The 17413-nt window shown below is 36.9% G+C and overlaps 1 protein-coding gene across 1 annotated transcript in view; it reads right to left on the bottom strand.

Moving 5' to 3' along the window:
- Nucleotides 1-575: 575 nt before the first annotated feature.
- VLDLR (very low density lipoprotein receptor) overlaps nt 576-17413 on the bottom strand; it is a 46947-nt gene continuing 30109 nt past the window's right edge. The window contains 12 exon segments of the mRNA XM_043975297.1: nt 576-6715; nt 7359-7528; nt 8130-8210; nt 10320-10466; nt 10808-10949; nt 11443-11582; nt 12170-12288; nt 13566-13790; nt 14759-14930; nt 15681-15806; nt 15908-16027; nt 17244-17366. Of these exon segments, the coding sequence (XP_043831232.1) occupies nt 6680-6715; nt 7359-7528; nt 8130-8210; nt 10320-10466; nt 10808-10949; nt 11443-11582; nt 12170-12288; nt 13566-13790; nt 14759-14930; nt 15681-15806; nt 15908-16027; nt 17244-17366 (1601 nt within the window). The 3' untranslated portion in view covers nt 576-6679.

Below are 17413 nucleotides of genomic sequence, written 5' to 3'. Positions count from 1 at the left end.
GTCAAGTATACTTTTGAACAGAGCTCAGTACAGTGCCTGGAACATAGTAGGTTCTTTTTGACTGAGGAGATTTTTGTTTTTGTTCAGGACAAAAGAGAATACCTCTGAGATCTTTTCTAACTCTTAGATTCTAAGGTTCTATATATCCTCTATACCCTTTCTCCTTAACTTCTCCATGGTTTCTAGAAGATTTTCCTACATAGTTATCTTGAACTCCGGTCCTTCTGAATCCAGGGCTGGTGCTTTATCCACTGCCCCATCTAGCTGCCCCCTTGGGAGACTCTTAAAATTGTTTTATACCCACATTACAAGTAAAGAGAGATGTAACACCCTAATTTATATTGGCAATCTCAGTGAAGCATGTGCACTTCAAAGCTTGGCAGTGAGCATAAAGCCTCACTTCTTACCTGTTGGGTAGAATGGCCCTGGTTGTTCCCTAGATGTGTGTGGATGATTGAGTAGTATTCAATGAATGAATGATTCAGCCAAGAAAAAAAAAGGGTAAGGTAGAAGTGTTTCTGTTTCTACACCCCTATCTTCAGAATCAGCAATAAAGGGAGAGGCTTATGACAAGGTTTTTGAAAAATAGATTTTTATTTAATCATAAGGGTGATTAAAAGGGTTAGAGGCTAAAAGCTCTTATCTACAGATCAGCAGCACTGTACATTTCCCAAGTGGGGCTATCTAAAGGTCCCAATGTGTGACAATGTGATTTTCCCAGACTGGACTCAGTTTTCAAAAAGTATTATAAGATTCAGATATCCTATAGTATATTCAAGGGACTAAAAGCAGGCATTCTTAACATGAAGTCCATGAGTGTTTTGATAACTGTATTCCAACATAATCGGTTAACTTTGTAATCCTATGTATTTTATACACTTAAAGAGATTCTTCTGAGAAGGGGGCCATATGCTTCACCAGACTGACAAAGGGGTCCCTGACACAAAAAAAGCTTACAAACCCCTTGACTAAGAGGGCTTCAAACTAGGACATGATTTCTCTTCTGCAGGTATAGATTTGCACACATCCACAGATGCCATGGCTGACTTTCCATACAAGAATATGCAGATCAGGGTCAATTCTGAATCATCACATCTGTTATACCAGAACACAATAGCTCCTGCTTGGCTCTGTTGTCTATTACTGCTTTCCTGCAAAGTCCCCCTCCCCTGCCCCCAAACTCCCAGACCTGTACGCCAGATGGTTAGTATTTTTATGATTAATTCCTGTGGTAAAGACATGAGTAAACATACAAGACAGAACTTTATAGCTGGATGGGACCTCAGAGATCATCTAATCATCCCTCAAAATTTACCTTTGGGGGAACTTTGTTTTTAAATTTTTCGTCTAATAACTTGCTTATGCTACACAGAATCCCCACAATAACCAGCTAAAACATCCTCCAGGTGTGAAACAGTGCTAGCTCAGCAAAAAAAGCTAAACAAAAGTGAATATGTCAGTCCGTGTTATAGAGTACTGGAATGTTGCCATGTTTGGGAATAAACCTAGAGACAGGCGTTCTCTTGCTTGGGCACTAAACATGAAACGTCCTAACAAAACAGTATAAATCTACAACATATCCCCAATGAAAGAAGGCATAAAGCAGAGCTCAACAGATATTTGGTACTGATCTGATTAGTCAGCACCCCCAAATCAGTGTCATTATTCACAACTTGTTAGGTTTTATGTTTATTTGTAGCAAAGTTAATTATCTCTGAGCCAACCTGGGCTACAGGTGCTTTATACCTTGGCTATTCGGGTACCACTAAGTAGGTACTGTCTGTGGCCAAAGATTTAGCCAGTGGTCCCCACAGCCCCTTCTGTCCTCAACTTGACCCTTTCTAGACACAGCAGAACTGCTACTTAATACTTTGAAAAGTTTTGACAAACAGATGCAAACTAGGGTCAAAGCACTTTAATTTATTCTAGCAGTCCCCCCAGTTGTGACCTTTATATATACCTATTCTCCCCCCACAAAAACCCTAAATTCCACTGTTCAGCTTCTGACCTTTCCTGTAACAAGATTCTAAAGAGAGAATGGGTCTTTGAAATTGATATCCCATTCTCATTTTACCAAAGACCCAAAGAGGCAAGTTAACTCGCCCAAGGTCACGTTGCTAGTCAGTGCCAACATCAGAACCCAGGTTTCCAGACTCCCCAGTTCAATGCTCTTTCAAACAGCGGTTTAAAAGTCCTGTTTGTGATGTGTACTTAGAAATTGAACATCACCTCATTAAAAGAAGAATTTGGTACCAGCGTACCAGTAGTATGTGTTTGATTGCATCATCTCTTGCGCCTGAAGCAGGCATCAAACAGAAAATGCAAACCAACCCAGCTAGCATGCTTCAGATAGGAGCTCTAGGTTAGGTCTGTCCATGGCTTTCATTATTGCTTCCTGCTGTGAGTGGGCTCTAGAATAGCATGAGCCAAGGTCATGGACTTGGAAACATGCATACCCTACTCACTAGCCTGAGGGGAGAAAGACCTGAAGTTTTGCCATTACCCAGATTTTAATGGTCCTTCTGACTCACTGTATTGGACAGGTTGATTCAAGATATAACAATCCTCCTCTTCTCATCTAACTCAGTTATATGAGTGCTGGGACAGTTGGCTACCACTCACTTTATCTGCAGGAACCGCAGGGTGACTGACCAGAGGAACCCTCCACTGCAGAACAGAGGAAAATAGTTTGCTCCAAACTCTATTCTACCTCCATGCCCCAAAGTGACCCCTTTTCTCTATGATATCAATATATACTTCCATGAGACACCTTATATACTAGGGATATCTAAAGTTGGAAGAAAAAGCTGAAATAAATAATGTATTTGTAAGGATGATACTGAACAGAAAGCAAGAAACCAGTGTCTTAGAACAATAAGTTGGCCTTCTTCCAACTTGGAGGATCATCACAGCCATTGGAATCAATCTGTTTGTGTGTGTGTGTGTGTATGTGTGTGTGTGTGTGTGTGTGTGTGTATGTATGGGGATATATGGAGATAGATACACACACACACACACACACACACACACACAAAATATGAGATACCCTAGTGCTATACTAAGACATTCAGGCTTCTTTTAGCTTCAGAATAAGATGAAGTTATTATATAGAGTTTCATTGATAGCTTTTCAAGTTAATCCTGTTTTCCTGCTTTTTAACACTCTGGAAGGCATCATTACCTAATATGTTCCTTCTGGCTGTTTAGTAGAGTGAAAGGTACTAAACTGATCTCCCGACTTCACATTCTTCTCCTAAAGGCTTTCCCGTGTTTTGGTTTTTAAATGTTGTTTAAACATTTAATGGCATACTTTTGCTGACTAGTTCTTAAAATTTGCTGTTTCTGATAATTATTGAAAAGACATTAAAAAAACTATATATAGACTTTCCATAAGCCCAGAGAATGATAACTTGACAACTAGAGTTAGTAAAGAATAGTCATTTAAATGCTTTAAAATTTTCAGAGCACAAAACAATTCAGGTAAGCTGGTGGAAGAGAAGAGATCTAAAGCAATAATTTTTAGAATAAGCTTTAAAATATCAGCCCCTTAAGGCAGGGGACAAAGAAAATCCAGACCACTCTTGTTGTTATATGGCCCACAGCTAAAAATGTTATTTTTTACATTTTTGAAATAGTTTTTATTGTATTGAAAAATGTAAAAGCCATTCTTGGCTGCATTGAGGAACTTGATCCTTGATCAGGTCGTTCTTACTCATTTACTCAATATATTATGAGAAGCTCCTGCTATTTATTTTGAGTGTGAACTTGAATGAACAAAGAACTTTAGCATTATAAAAACTCGATGTGTGGTATATTGTAATTCAAGTAACTTAGGTTTCCAGTTAGAAAAAAACCCTTTAGAAAGGCTAAATGGTTTCATATAACTTGGAAAGCTACTTATTATTATAAAGTGTACTCAGTTTTATCTTCTTGATACTTCTATACGACCTTCCGACCACCTGCTATGCTTATATGCAGATACAATTACTTTTAAGATTCATCTTTAAGGTAAGACTTGAAATAAATTTACAATGCAATCTAAAGTAAAATATAAATTGTTTTGGATTAATGCTAATGTCCATTTCCATTAAATGTGGATAATGGAGAGTTTGACTACCTCTTTTGGTGTATGCCAGCAAGGGTTCAACATGGAACATTTGGAAGGCTTTGTAGAACATTCCTCTCCCTATTTATCTTAAAATTTTAAAATATATATGCTATGGCCAAGGCCCAGTTTACCTACCTTCCTTTTCAGCTATGAGGCACATCCAGCAATAAAAACTAGAAATACTAAAATACGGCCACTTCAATCATTTAAAATAACCCACAGGTTGAGCAGGAATGAATGTAATGTATTGTCTAGAGTTAGTTGTCCAGTGTCAATCCTTCTCATTAGGTAGGCAACAACAGTGATTTACTCCACTTTCTTACTCTTTAATAATCTGGTAACAAATGAGGTATTTAGTATATTGTAACAGATAAAAGGGGAGCTAGTAAAACTTCTTATTCACTCATGCCCATGGTTACAAAACCACATTTATTCTTGAAGCTTTTGGGGAAGTTTATAAGTTACCCAAGTTTAATAAGTAACTTGTCATTTTTAGTTCCAGCTCTTGCTAGGGAAATGGTCATGCTTACATCCTACTTGAAAGCCAAGACATTAATGGGATCTTGGTTACCTATAAAGGTAAGAGTTTTAGAAGCTAAACCTAATTCTTCATTTTCTTCTCAGTGTTTAAGCATTCTTAAGTCATGACCCTTAAAGAGCTCAACTGGTTAATTACTACATTTTTTATCTTTATACATTTGACAAATTTTCTGACAATTTCATCTCCATTTCCTTATTATTAGTGTCATATTGTCAAATCAATAAAGGCATTTTGTGTCAACAAGATGTTTCTCTCCTCTTCCTTGTTATATCAAGAAAAGCTAATAAATTCAGGCTTAGATCCTTCTCTGCCCTGGACTCCCAAGATCTGATCATTTCTTGGTTTTTAGCCTATTCTGGATTTCTCCAATACCATATACATTGAGAGTCCATTAAAAAAAATTACCCACTGTAGTTCTTTTTCCTGCCTATATCTCTGGTCCATGATTTTTATTCTGCCCTGACTCTAGAAAGAATCTACTGCTCCCATGGATAGTCTATGCATGGATTCCATGCAAAACTAATTGTATATTTGAAGCTTAGCCTCTTAGTGTAAAGCAGAACATTATGTGTAAATAAAGACAGGAGACTTCGTGTTGCAAATTCAAGCAAATTTTCACCACTTGTCTTTCGTGAGCTAGAGAATGGAAGGGGCTTTCACTTCTGTTCTGCTGACCTCATTTCTCCCAACCATATCTTTGAGAAAACCCTCTCTATTCTACCATCCTGATCAGTAGTGGTTCCCTAACTAGTCACTGTCAAAATTAAATCCTCCTTCTATAAAACTTCAGAAAGCAGACTATGTTCACCTTGTCCAAGTTGGTCAAGTAATTTCTGTAATTTTTGCCTGGTGAATGAAGTAATTCCCTCACCCCAATGCAAAACATCCTTCATTTTGACTCCTTTGAGTCTTTAAGCATGTGGAGAAATATAGCCATTCCTAGGAAAGAAGCATGGATTTGTTCAGGTATCATTAATGAAAAATACACTAAAGCAGGGACATTCTCCAGAAAGGGTGCTAACAAAAATGGGTAGCTGGTAGTATAAAGAACTCATTTTTTGGTACCATACATAAACTTTGAAGCCAAATTCCCTGGTACTAGAATGGTAATTAGGACAATGTTAATTCTTCCAAGAAGAATTTGATAGGATTTTTGGTAATCTAACTTCTACTCCTCTTCCTAGTCTACCATTCCCAAGATTTTTTTTAAATAAAAGTGTTAAGCTAACAGGATTCAGACCAGGGCCATAAGACATCAAAATCTATAGGCTACTGCATCTCATAGTAACTAAACCTTAAAGCTTTGTTTATGCTTTGCCGAACAGACTAAGCCCAAGTAATGTCACTTGGGGTGCTGATACACGAAATACACTCCCACCCTATAGGAATAGGCACAAGCCATTGTTAAGCTGCTTGGTTTAATTTTAGCACTTAGAAAAAAATTGTACAGTGGTTTGCTGAACACTCACCCTCTGCAAGCCTCCATGGAGGCTACAAAGATTTCACTCACACATACAAAATTAGTTTACAAATTTTTTTTGGCAATTTCATCTTAGTAACCCGTTTTCTCCTATTGCCATTGCCCCAACCATTGAAAAAAAGTTTACAATAATTTACATAGAAATATTTTCAAAGTGCTTAAGAATAGTGATTGTTCTTCGGGATATTTACAGATGGCCTATACAAGTTATGTACAGGTTGTATACTATATAGAACAAGTTTCATTGCTGGAATATGGCTTTCTATGGAAAGTGCATATTTGGCCATTGGTGGCAATACTGTCTAAAAAAATTCAAGGGTTACAGATATTTGGTAACCACATCCAGAGCTGAACTAAACTGTGGACAAGAATATTTACAAAAAAGTGGAATATAAAAAAGTTGAGTACACAAGCTTGTTCCACACAAATAATATGATCATATTCTTCCAGATGGTAGGAAGAGAACTGTTTTTCAGCCACTGGTTTGGTTACCATCCAAAAAAAGTTTAGGACTTAGTGTAGATTGAAAGGTCTGTCTCTTGTCCAGATATTCAAGCTAGGTCATCATCTGTGCTTACAACTGATATCTGAAAGGAAAGACAGAAAAAAGGTTACTATTGGGTATCACAGTAAGTTGCTATATTATAGACATCATTTTGTTTGTTAAAAACTTGCTCCCTCCTTTCTCCCAATGAAGAATAAAGCAGAGAAGGAACAGATAAAACTAGCAAGTATTTAAAAGTAGCCTAGGGCACCTGAGGCAAATTCTAAGCATTACCATGAAATAACAAGTTAACTGTAGTTTCTAATAGATATGAAACATAAAAACTTGGTCAGTCAAACTAATGCTAACTCTTTGTTACCTATGTGGTGACTTATAGTCATAAAAGAACATATGGTAATTAATTATGTCATGCTAGAACCCTTCACTAAGACAGTTATTTTGAAGGGTGGATCAGATTGACCACATTTAAGTTTTGTTTATGTGTGTGTGTGTACATATATACACACAGGTCTTAATATATATACGTATGTTGAAATACTTACAAAATGTGACTTGTCCTCACTTTCCAAGAGCACTGAGAGAATATTGCTATATACACATGTGCGTGTGCACACACACATGTGCACACATGTGTATGTATGGAGGGAGGCAGAGAAGCATGGAGAGCTCACTTTGTGAGCTATAGCTTTTAAAGACATTTAGGAAATAGCTTTAAGTTTACTCACTGCTGGATAAGTGTGTCCAACAGAAGTACTATGTCTTCCAATATCTATTGTGAGATCTTCTTCCGTGGTTTTCAGGTAGACAGGATTGTCAAAATTCATGCTTTTCATGTTCTTGTGTTGCCAGTTCCTCCACATAAAGTAACCTCCAGCTGCAGCCATGGCCAAGAGCACTAGAAACCCAATGGTAGTTTAGTAAGCACACAGTAGGGAAGGAAATACACATTTATATAGTACCTACTATGTCTCAGGCATTGTGCTGAGCTATATACACATGTGCATATATAAATACACACACACACACTTTAATTCTATACACTTTATAACCTGAAGATCGGGCGCAGCTAGGTAGCTCAGTGGATAAAGCACTGGCCCTGGATTCAGGAGGACCTGAGTTCAAATCTGACCTCAGACGTTTGACACCTACTAGCTGTGTGACCCTGGGCAAGTCACTTAACCCTCATTGCCCCCCCCCCCAAACAAACAACATAACCTGAAGATCAAGGCACATGTTCTGTGTTAGTGAAAAAACAGAAGTTTATGGAGAACTGGGCAATGGCTAATGTGCTTTATATATACACATGCTTATTTGTTTAAAGTTACATTAGACCACAAAAAGCAAGTTAATAAGTTATAGAAATTAACAGTTCAGTGGCATTTCCGATACAAAAGCACTAATTGCAGAACAATTTGAAGAGTTCTAACTGGTCTCCAATCTTTTAAAATACTCAATTTGTACTTTTTATTGCAGGATATGCTGGTCATGTTACTTACAGACAGGAAGGATGGCCCAGGCAGCTGAAGTTCCTCCTGGAGAAGGATTTACTTCTGATATTGCAGTAGTCACATTGATTCCTACAGAAGGAAATAATGCTTATGATGCTATTATGTCATTTCAGATGATTTGAAACTTGTGCACTAAATTGAAGGTAATTCAGAGACTGATTTGAGAATTAAAAACAATTGAGGTAACTGTGTCTATCATTATTTGTTACATAAAGGAAGCATTAAAGCTTTACTATCCCAAATGTCAGTCAAATACTTATTAAGCACCTCTTATTTGCCAGGCACCCTGATAAGTTCTGGGATATAAAGAGAGGCAAAAGATAATCCTCGATTTCAAGGAGCTCACAACCTAAAGATATCTAATATACTCTTTGCTACAGACCAGTGATTTTATTCAGGACTCTCAAGAGCCTCAAGGTCTTGAATGTACCAGGGTCTAGAAGTACCAAAAAATCTTTCTCCTCTATGCCTTGCCAATCAATTTTTAGTGAATATTTGTCAAACAATTTTAAGATGAAGTTTATATACATATATATTACATGTTATACATATATTATATAATATATAATTAGGCTTTCTGCAAAGGTTTATAGCCGTTGTCCACTAACATAGAAGAAAGGTGGCTTTTTAATCACTGGGCAATAGTAATTCCTTAATACTCTTGTAAAGGAAGACTAGTAAGAAAAAGTCATACTTTGTAGGTATTTCTACATATCTTAGAATTAGGATCAAGTTGAGTTCTTCAGCTCAAAACTTGGAAGAATCAGTGTACCAGCTGGTAACTTATGTTGCACTGAGCATCTTTGGTCTCATTCTATTTCATAGTTCTTCAAAGTCATGAAAAACCTGGTTAACCCAGTTAAAATGATTTAATGTTGGACAAGCAATACAAACGATTTTTTCCCCACTTTTTGGGCATGAATTCCAGCTTACTTCTGGAGGAGAAGGTTATAACAATCTAAGTCACACATAATAATACAATAACACAATAGTCATTCATTGTTTAAAAGGGACTGTATATAGACTATTAAGCCAGGACAAAGTCTAAAACACCCAAGAGAGTTCACTAAGAGGAAGGAAAGCCTATTATCAGACAAGTTCAAGAAGTTAAGGCTTTTCCCAATACTCTAAATTGTTTTAGAACTTCCAGGAATTTGTGGTTAAATGAAGTATGAACATACTTTATATTCCACTGGAGGTCATATCCTCTAAAGCAAAGATCCTCAGATCACACTTTATGTCTTACGAAAATTTGGCACTGTACTCTTTGATTCTACTTATTGACCAAAAGGGATCACTGTGACTAGGTCATAAGGAACTCTTTTTTTTGTTTGTTTTTTGTGGGGCAATGGGGGTTAAGTGACTTACCCAGGGTCACACAGCTAGTAAGTGTCAAGTGTCTGAGGCCAGATTTGAACTCAGGTCGTCCTGAATCCAGGGCCGGTGCTTTATCCACTGTACCACCTAGCTGCCCCCCATAAGGAACTCTTTGACAAATGAAGATTTAAAGAGTGTTTCAAGGTGAGCTTGTCAATCTATGGAATGGTCCAGGCATCAGCCATAATGAATTGCTAGGTCTTTGCTTAAGCAAATGTAGTAAAATGGTCATCTTAATATTACACATTTCTCTAACAACAATCTTAGTTGGAGATAAGGTCATTCACTGAAATATCAATATGGCTGTTAAGAATTTAGGTGAATCAGGACAAGACCAGTTCTTTCTTTGTTAGATCATATATCCTTAACCATTTTGTTTAGAAACCTGGAGGTTAGAAAATTTTCATACAATTATGATTTACCAAAATGGTGAATTTAAAGACATTGGATACTTGAGGCTGATTTCGATTTCAGAGCCACACTCTCCTAATAGATCCTAATGGATTTTTATATAGGGCTCTTACTGTTTGCAAAACGCTAAATGTATATTCTCATGTGAACCTCATACAATAGGCTTCTATGTAAAGACAAAAGCTCTTAAATATTGTGTACTTTAAAAAATTATTTTGGGTTTTCTTTTACCACAGCCCACAAATTCCTTAAAAACTTGAACATTATGGGAAGCTTTTTGTTGTTGTTTTTGGTGGTTTGGGGGTGGGGCAGGAAGAGGATGAACAGGACAGTCACGTCAAGTGTTCACCTGAGCAGGAACACCAATTTTCAAAGAAAGGGAAAACTCACTTCTACATGCCCTGCCGTCACCTTCCAGATTATATCCATTGGGACAGGAACAGGCATATTTTGGAGAGTGATCATTGATCTGTGGTGCTGGTAGACATAGATACTCACACCCTCCATTTTCAATGTCTTCTTCACACCAGTTTTTGCCTGTTGGAATACAAGATAATCCTTTCAAGTTGTTATTTCTAAGAAATTTTCCAGTTTAATTTTTGAATCTCAATCTATCAACAGTTTAGAGTCATTTAAGCCACACCTTAAAATGACTACATTAATAGGTACTGTTAAGTGTACTTCCTGGAAAAATGCTTCAGATTTATCAGAATATTAATTTTTGTGTGGTGCAAAGGCAATATAGCAGAAGCAGACTGCATAGAAAGTCTATTTGGATGATAATAAAATTTGTAGACAAAACTTCTGTTCTAAGTTATCAAATTATCCTAAAACTGGTTTTATGGTGGTTATTTAAAGACTACATATTTAGAGGTTACCTGCTGGTTGTACAAGTTCATGGTATACAATTATATCTTGAGCATCATTGAGGTTGTTAACAAGAGTAGCCAGTTCTGACCCTGTGAATTTGTTGGCACCATAGACTGCTTCATTCTCACCATCTATCCAATAGACACGGTCCTGGAATAGGATTAGAAAATTTGGTATTATCTGTAGGACTTGTTGCATAGAATAATTAAAAATTTAAGAGCTTGGGGAGGAGTAGAACTTAACCTTATTCACAGTCAGAAATGACCCAAGGCTTTCATAAGAGTAGAGCTATAGAAGAAATAACGTTTTCTACATTATATGGTGGCACGTTTGTACGACTGAAATAGCCACTAATTCAAGAAATGACCAGACTTTGTATGAAAACTAAAATCCTGTAATTCTTTGGGCATATATCATATTCAGTTCAATTCTGATAAAGATTAGATAAAATATTAATATGTGTTTGAATTAAAGTTGACTCTTATGGAAGATTCCAAAGAAGAAATCAAGAAAAAAATAAAATCTCAAATCCAAGAAACCATACTCCCAAGGCCCCCTAACATCATTTAGAACAGGGATAAAAACAGTAATAACTTGCGAGTCTACACCCTTGAGCTAAGAGTTAAAATACTTTGACTCTTACCTCAAATATTGTGACAGCAAGAGGATGAGCTAGGAACTCAAGAGACTTGAGTACTATCCTACGATCTTGACCATTCAAATCCACACTGGACAGCATGTGCAGTTTAGAATCGAGCCAATATAGACGGCTTTTTACAAGGTCTAGGTAGGAAAATTGAGTTACATTGTTAGCTAATGCATTCAACATAAGATGAGCCTAGAGTACCTGTGGTGGTTTAATGTAACCTATACCAAAGGACATTCATCAGAAGTTTACATAGATTTAAATGGTTTCTTCTACAATTTTTTTTTTACAATTTTGAAGAAAACAACAAAAAAAAACCCTATTAAATGAAATAATTTATTTTGCCATTTGTATAGAAAAGTATAATATCGACATACTAAAACTGCTATGCTTCTGTTCCTAGTATTGCTTACTTTCACTCTAAAATCTAGAATGAATGAAGGTACACAAAGATTTTGAGTTTATACAATTGCCAACATTCTATCCCTGAAAAGACTATGCCAAAAACTAGCAGGACACCAATATGATTATGGCAACTCTTCTCAGGTCAAATTTCTTTGTCTTAAACCTGAAAGTTTTAGTTTTAGTCCAAATTTGATAGAGAAAAACATATATTTATTTATTTTTTGGAAAAACATATATTTATAATGATAGATCTGTTTTGGTGTGCTGTACCTTAGTTTTAGTACCTTAAATCAAAGAGTTAAAAACTCAAGAGGCATACCAAGTGTAATTCCATTAGGCCATTGAATGTCTACAGTCACCAGTGGCCGTCTGTCAAGTCCATTCATTCCTGCTTTTTCTATTTTAGCTGGTTCGCCCCAGTCTGACCAGTAAACAAAGCTGTAAAGAAAATGTTAACCAAAAACATCACTGGTTTAGTAAGCAAAATTTATGATACCACCCCTATAAAGCATCAGCTATCAGTTTCATGTATTATAAGTTAGATTAATTCTTGAAAAGTTGACTGTTTAATTTCAGTGAATAATTCTCGATTTCCCTAATATGATTGGTGACACATTTACATTATGTATTTGGGGATCGAAGGCACAATGAAATGTAAGATTTTTAAAAATTTATAAATGGTTAACATTAATTGCCTAGATATTATATTAAGACTCATCAAGGTTAAATATAAGGGAGATATAGGTGAAATATAATCTTTCAGATCATGTATTCCCTTTAAAAACACAAATAACATGTGGATAAGCCTTTCATAATTAATTGTGTATTTTAAGGGAAAAAAACCTGGTTTAAGATGTCATCAGCTATGTGATCCCTGAAAAAAGTCACTTCTTTGGCCCTCTGTTCTTTCTATAGGCAGAAGCTTATCTATAGGAAGGGGCAAATATCACATACTATGAAGGTGGCTTGCCATTTGTTTCCACAAGTCTAAAGATAAAAATTCTAACTCCAAAAACTCTTTGGAATAAAAGTTATACAGGTGGATAGTTGTACATTATTAATGCTACAAAATGGCAAGAGCTAAACTTCTATGGGAAATTATCTTAAGAGTTTACATTCTACTATTATGACAAGACTTAGGCTGGTACTTTAAGTTTACATATGAAACAAGTATGGGTCATTAATGGGTTATGATAAATTAATCATCTTTCATCTATGAGATATGCTCTAGGGATAAATTTCATGCTTTCAAAAGGCTGAATTTTGAAGTATAAGAGGTGTTTAATTTGGGAAATTATGGCTTTCAGTTGCTAGGAAAAGTAGGAGACACTTTTAACATGCTTCAATGAAAGGAACCAAAGAGTAATAAGTGGCTCAAGCCATGGTTTTAAAACTAAGTTGTTGATGGGCACCTGAAGGAAACCACTTGCTAAGAATTAATAGCACCGACTCAGCTTTGTTATAACAAATGTGAGCCAAAAGTCCTGGCACACTTCCAGCCAATATTAGTTTATCAACTGCCCGCTTAGTTGAGTGCCTTTCCTGGGTTACCTTTGAAGATATTGTAATATTTGCTATTAAACTCATTGGGAACCAACTGATTGTGAGCTACATAGGCCCATGGATAGAAGAATCATGGAGCTGTTGGTTGTCACCATACTTTACTTTTACATTATAGCTTCCAGGTAACTTAACAAAGATGCCTAGAAACTAACCCAGACAACGGGTCCACAGCTATGGAGGCAGGCTCTCGCAAATCAGAATTAAATAGGATCTTCCTCTTGGTTCCATCTAAAGTAGCCACTGAAATTGTCTTGGAAGCCACATCAGTCCAGTAGATATTCTTGTACACCCAGTCAACAGCAATGGCTGCAGGATTATAGACATTGTCGATCATTTTAACATGTCTACCAACTTTGTCACGAACATCAATTGGGGCACTGAAACAGAACAGGGTCACATGAGATTTGAGAATTTGACAGGGCATTTATGCCTTCAGATGGTTAAAAGCTTCATACTAGGTCTTTGCCTGAAATTGACTATATCACCATGTTGTAGTTCAGATTTTGGCATCAGAACATCTGTTGCTAGAAGCTATCACTGGGTCATTGACAAGCCACCTATGACTAATTAGTAAGAGTCTGAATCAAATTTTTTGATGCAAATTTCAGATAACGGCTGAAAAGGGGTTATTGGAAACTTAATACCATAAATACAAGAAATTGTAGCACTGCTATTGCTGTATACTTTTAGAGTGGTTAGCAAGGGTAAGAAATATAAGTTAGACTGATATTCTGACCCTTATTGACAATGGTATGCTGGTAAATGTTAAAACTGACTCTCCAGGAAAAAAGTGCATATACATACTTTTTTTTTTTTGTGAGGCAACTGGGGTTAAGTGACTTGCCCAGGGTTACACAGCTAGTAAGTGTCAAGGGTCTGAGGCTGGATTTGAACTCAGGTCCTCCTGAATCCAGGGCTGGTGCTCTATCCACTGTGCCACCTAGCTGCCCCCATATACATACTTTAAAGTGTAATCTACATTATTAGCACTTTCTCAAGTCTGGACAATGAATAAAACAGTATATCAAGCCCTGATATATAGCATTTGCCAATTTCTGAGGCATAAATGCTCACACTGAAAAGTTTACTATTGGCTCTCAAGCCAGTTTGAGCTGGTTCCAGCACATTCCTACTTATGGGTCATTTTAAACTAGTTATCTTTCCTGCTCCTATTCTATGCAATCAAAATGGCATCCTGGTTTAGAACCAAACATTGTACAACATCATGTGAATGCTAAAACATTTTAAAATCAATTTTTTTACTTGGAGTTATCTTACCAACAATCCCAACAGTGATAGAACCCAGTTATTCCAATATGGCCAAATGACCCACAGGGCAAGTTACCTGAAGATTGCTTTTTGGCTTAGATCAGCCCAAAATAACTTCTGGGCAGCTATGTCAGCATCTAGTGCTATGGTATTTCTTAGTTGCTCTACAAGTTGAATGTATTCTTTCCTTTCCAGGCCAATTTTTCTGATGTCCCTTCGATTAGTGAAGATTAAGCTTGGTTCCTTTCCTGAAAGTAGAAAGTTAGGCTTTAGCCTCACTGTAAGAATCTCTTTCCCACAGGGCTATACTAAGCCAAAATAAAATTGAAGACTTTAAGTACCACCTTTTACTTCAATTCAGCCTTCAGTTCCAAGTACTTCCTATTTATTTATTTTAAGAACACAAGCACTTATGATTTTCCCATTTTAGTTGAATAGAATGTTGACTAATCAAGAACAAACCTTTAATTCTTCCTTCAATTCAAACTAACTGAATCAAGATTCACACCAACAAAAGCAAACACAGAAAGATACCTGGAAGAAGAATAACTGTTAAGGCTTCTTTCGAAACAGCCCACCATATTTGTATATGATGGGAACACATTCTTGAGTTGCCGTGGCCAAAAAAAAAAAAAAGACTCAAAACCAAAACATTCTCCAGCTTACTGGTGAGGAGATTCTCCACATTCTTGTACTCCAGGACCCTTCTATAAATCCTTCCATGTTAGTGAAATATGATGAAGTTTACACTTTGCTGGCATAGCCTGGAAAAATCCAGGGTCACCTCCATGCTATGATGAAAATGTCATGCTATTTTTATAGTAGGACCTTAGTTTATGACCCCCCTGCCATTTGAACCTACTAGCTTACTGCTTTCAAATAAGATTGCAGTCAAAGCAAAATGTCAAGCTAGGACTTATATATGCTAATCATACCTTTTGTAAGCACTTGCTTACAAAGGTAATCTATATTAAAACACTACTTCGAATTTCATTTACCTACTGCCTTGCACACTCCAGTGGCAAGATCCATTTGATAGCCACGACTACATTCACACTTGTAACCGCCTTTTAAGTTGATACAAATTTGACTGCAGATTCCAGGATTTTGGCATTCATCAATATCTAGGAGGGAAATTTAGAATTAGTCTTGCTGTTCCTACTCCTTACTACTTATACCTTGTCTTTTTCAAGCCCCTTGAAAAGGTAGATTTTGGGAATCTTACCACCGCATGTCTTCCTATCTATCAGTTCAAACCCAGCAGCGCAGTCACATTCATAACCTATAATGAGGTCTTTGCAGATATGCGAGCATCCACCATTGTTAACCAAACATTCATTTACATCTGGAGGGAAAAACAAACAAGAATTTGGGCTATACCTTTTTGTTGGTATTGTTCAGTTAACCATTGGTCCAGGCAATTATTTTCAAAATCAAATTTTTCCTAATGATCAATCTGAATTTCTTCATGCAAGTATTTGAGTGGCTGCTTCGAGAGCCATTTGAGATTTTAAGCACGTTTAAGGGCAGAGATTTCTTTCTTTTATTTCTTTTTTTTTTGGTTGGGCAATGAGGGTTAAGTGACTTGCCCAAGGTCACACAGCTAGTAAGTGTCAAGTGTCTGAGGCTGGATTTGAACTCAGGTACTCCTGAATCCAGGGCCAGTGCTCTATCCACTGCGCCACCTAGCTGTCCCCAGAGAGTGCTTTTTTAAGTAAGTTCACTGAGGGTAAGGCTATAGATAAGATGTGTATAGTTGCACACATACACACACACACACACACACCTATATCTTATTGGTTACCATCTCAAGCAGGGCAGGGGGGTGGAGAGGAGGGAGGAATAGAATTTTAAACTCAAAACTTTGAATAAAAAAAATTTTTTTTTTTTAAAGAGAGAGGGGCAGTTAGGTGGCTCAGTGGATAGAGAACCAGCCCTGGAGTCAGGAGGACTGGAGTTCAAATCCAGCCTCAGACACTTGACACTTACTAGCTGTGTGACCCTGGGCAAGTCACTTAACCCCAATTGCCTCACCAAAAAAAAATCAAAAGCGGGGTGGGGGGGAGAGGGAGAGAAGATGTATACATTAGAATATGAAAGTGCTACAAGTAAAAATGGTAAGGGTATTGGACAGGAGAGAAGTCTTCATTTCTCCTTGTAATTTGCCCCTACGATTACATCTTACTTTATAGGAATATGTATTTTTTGATGAAAAATTGTGTCCTCATGTGTTCCATAGCAAATAGTGGTAGCCAAGAGGTATTTCTAGCAAAGGGAGAATGGAAAGGGAAAGGAGAAGAAACCAGGAATTTGATCCCTCCTTTACATAAGATCCATGAAAACCAGCTGTTGGCTAACAACCAAGAATTTACTAACCTAGTTCATAAGTGGTATTTTTACCAGACACTAGGGAAAGTATAATTTAGAGCCAAACAGCAGCAATAAAAGTAAATCGTTATGGGTCCCCCCTGAGATATTTCAGAAAGACTTGCTCCATCAAAGCTAATCAACTTTAAAGTTTCTCTGCACTTCCATCTAGCTCCTTGAACACTTTCACTTACTGCATTCCTTCAGGGGTTCATCACTCCAGTCCTTGCAGTCTTGTTGCTGGTTGCACACTTTGCTGATGTCTATGCATTCCCCACTTCTACACTTGAATTTTCCAGGTCCAGAACACTGATTGGCTACATGTAATCCAAATAGACAGAAGAGAATACCCATTAGAAAGCTC

This window comes from Dromiciops gliroides, chromosome 1 (assembly GCF_019393635.1).
Source record: "Dromiciops gliroides isolate mDroGli1 chromosome 1, mDroGli1.pri, whole genome shotgun sequence".
NCBI classification, from domain to species: domain Eukaryota; kingdom Metazoa; phylum Chordata; class Mammalia; order Microbiotheria; family Microbiotheriidae; genus Dromiciops; species Dromiciops gliroides.
The sequence above is the reverse complement of the archived record's forward strand: the minus strand, read 5'-3'. Positions and strand labels throughout refer to the sequence as shown.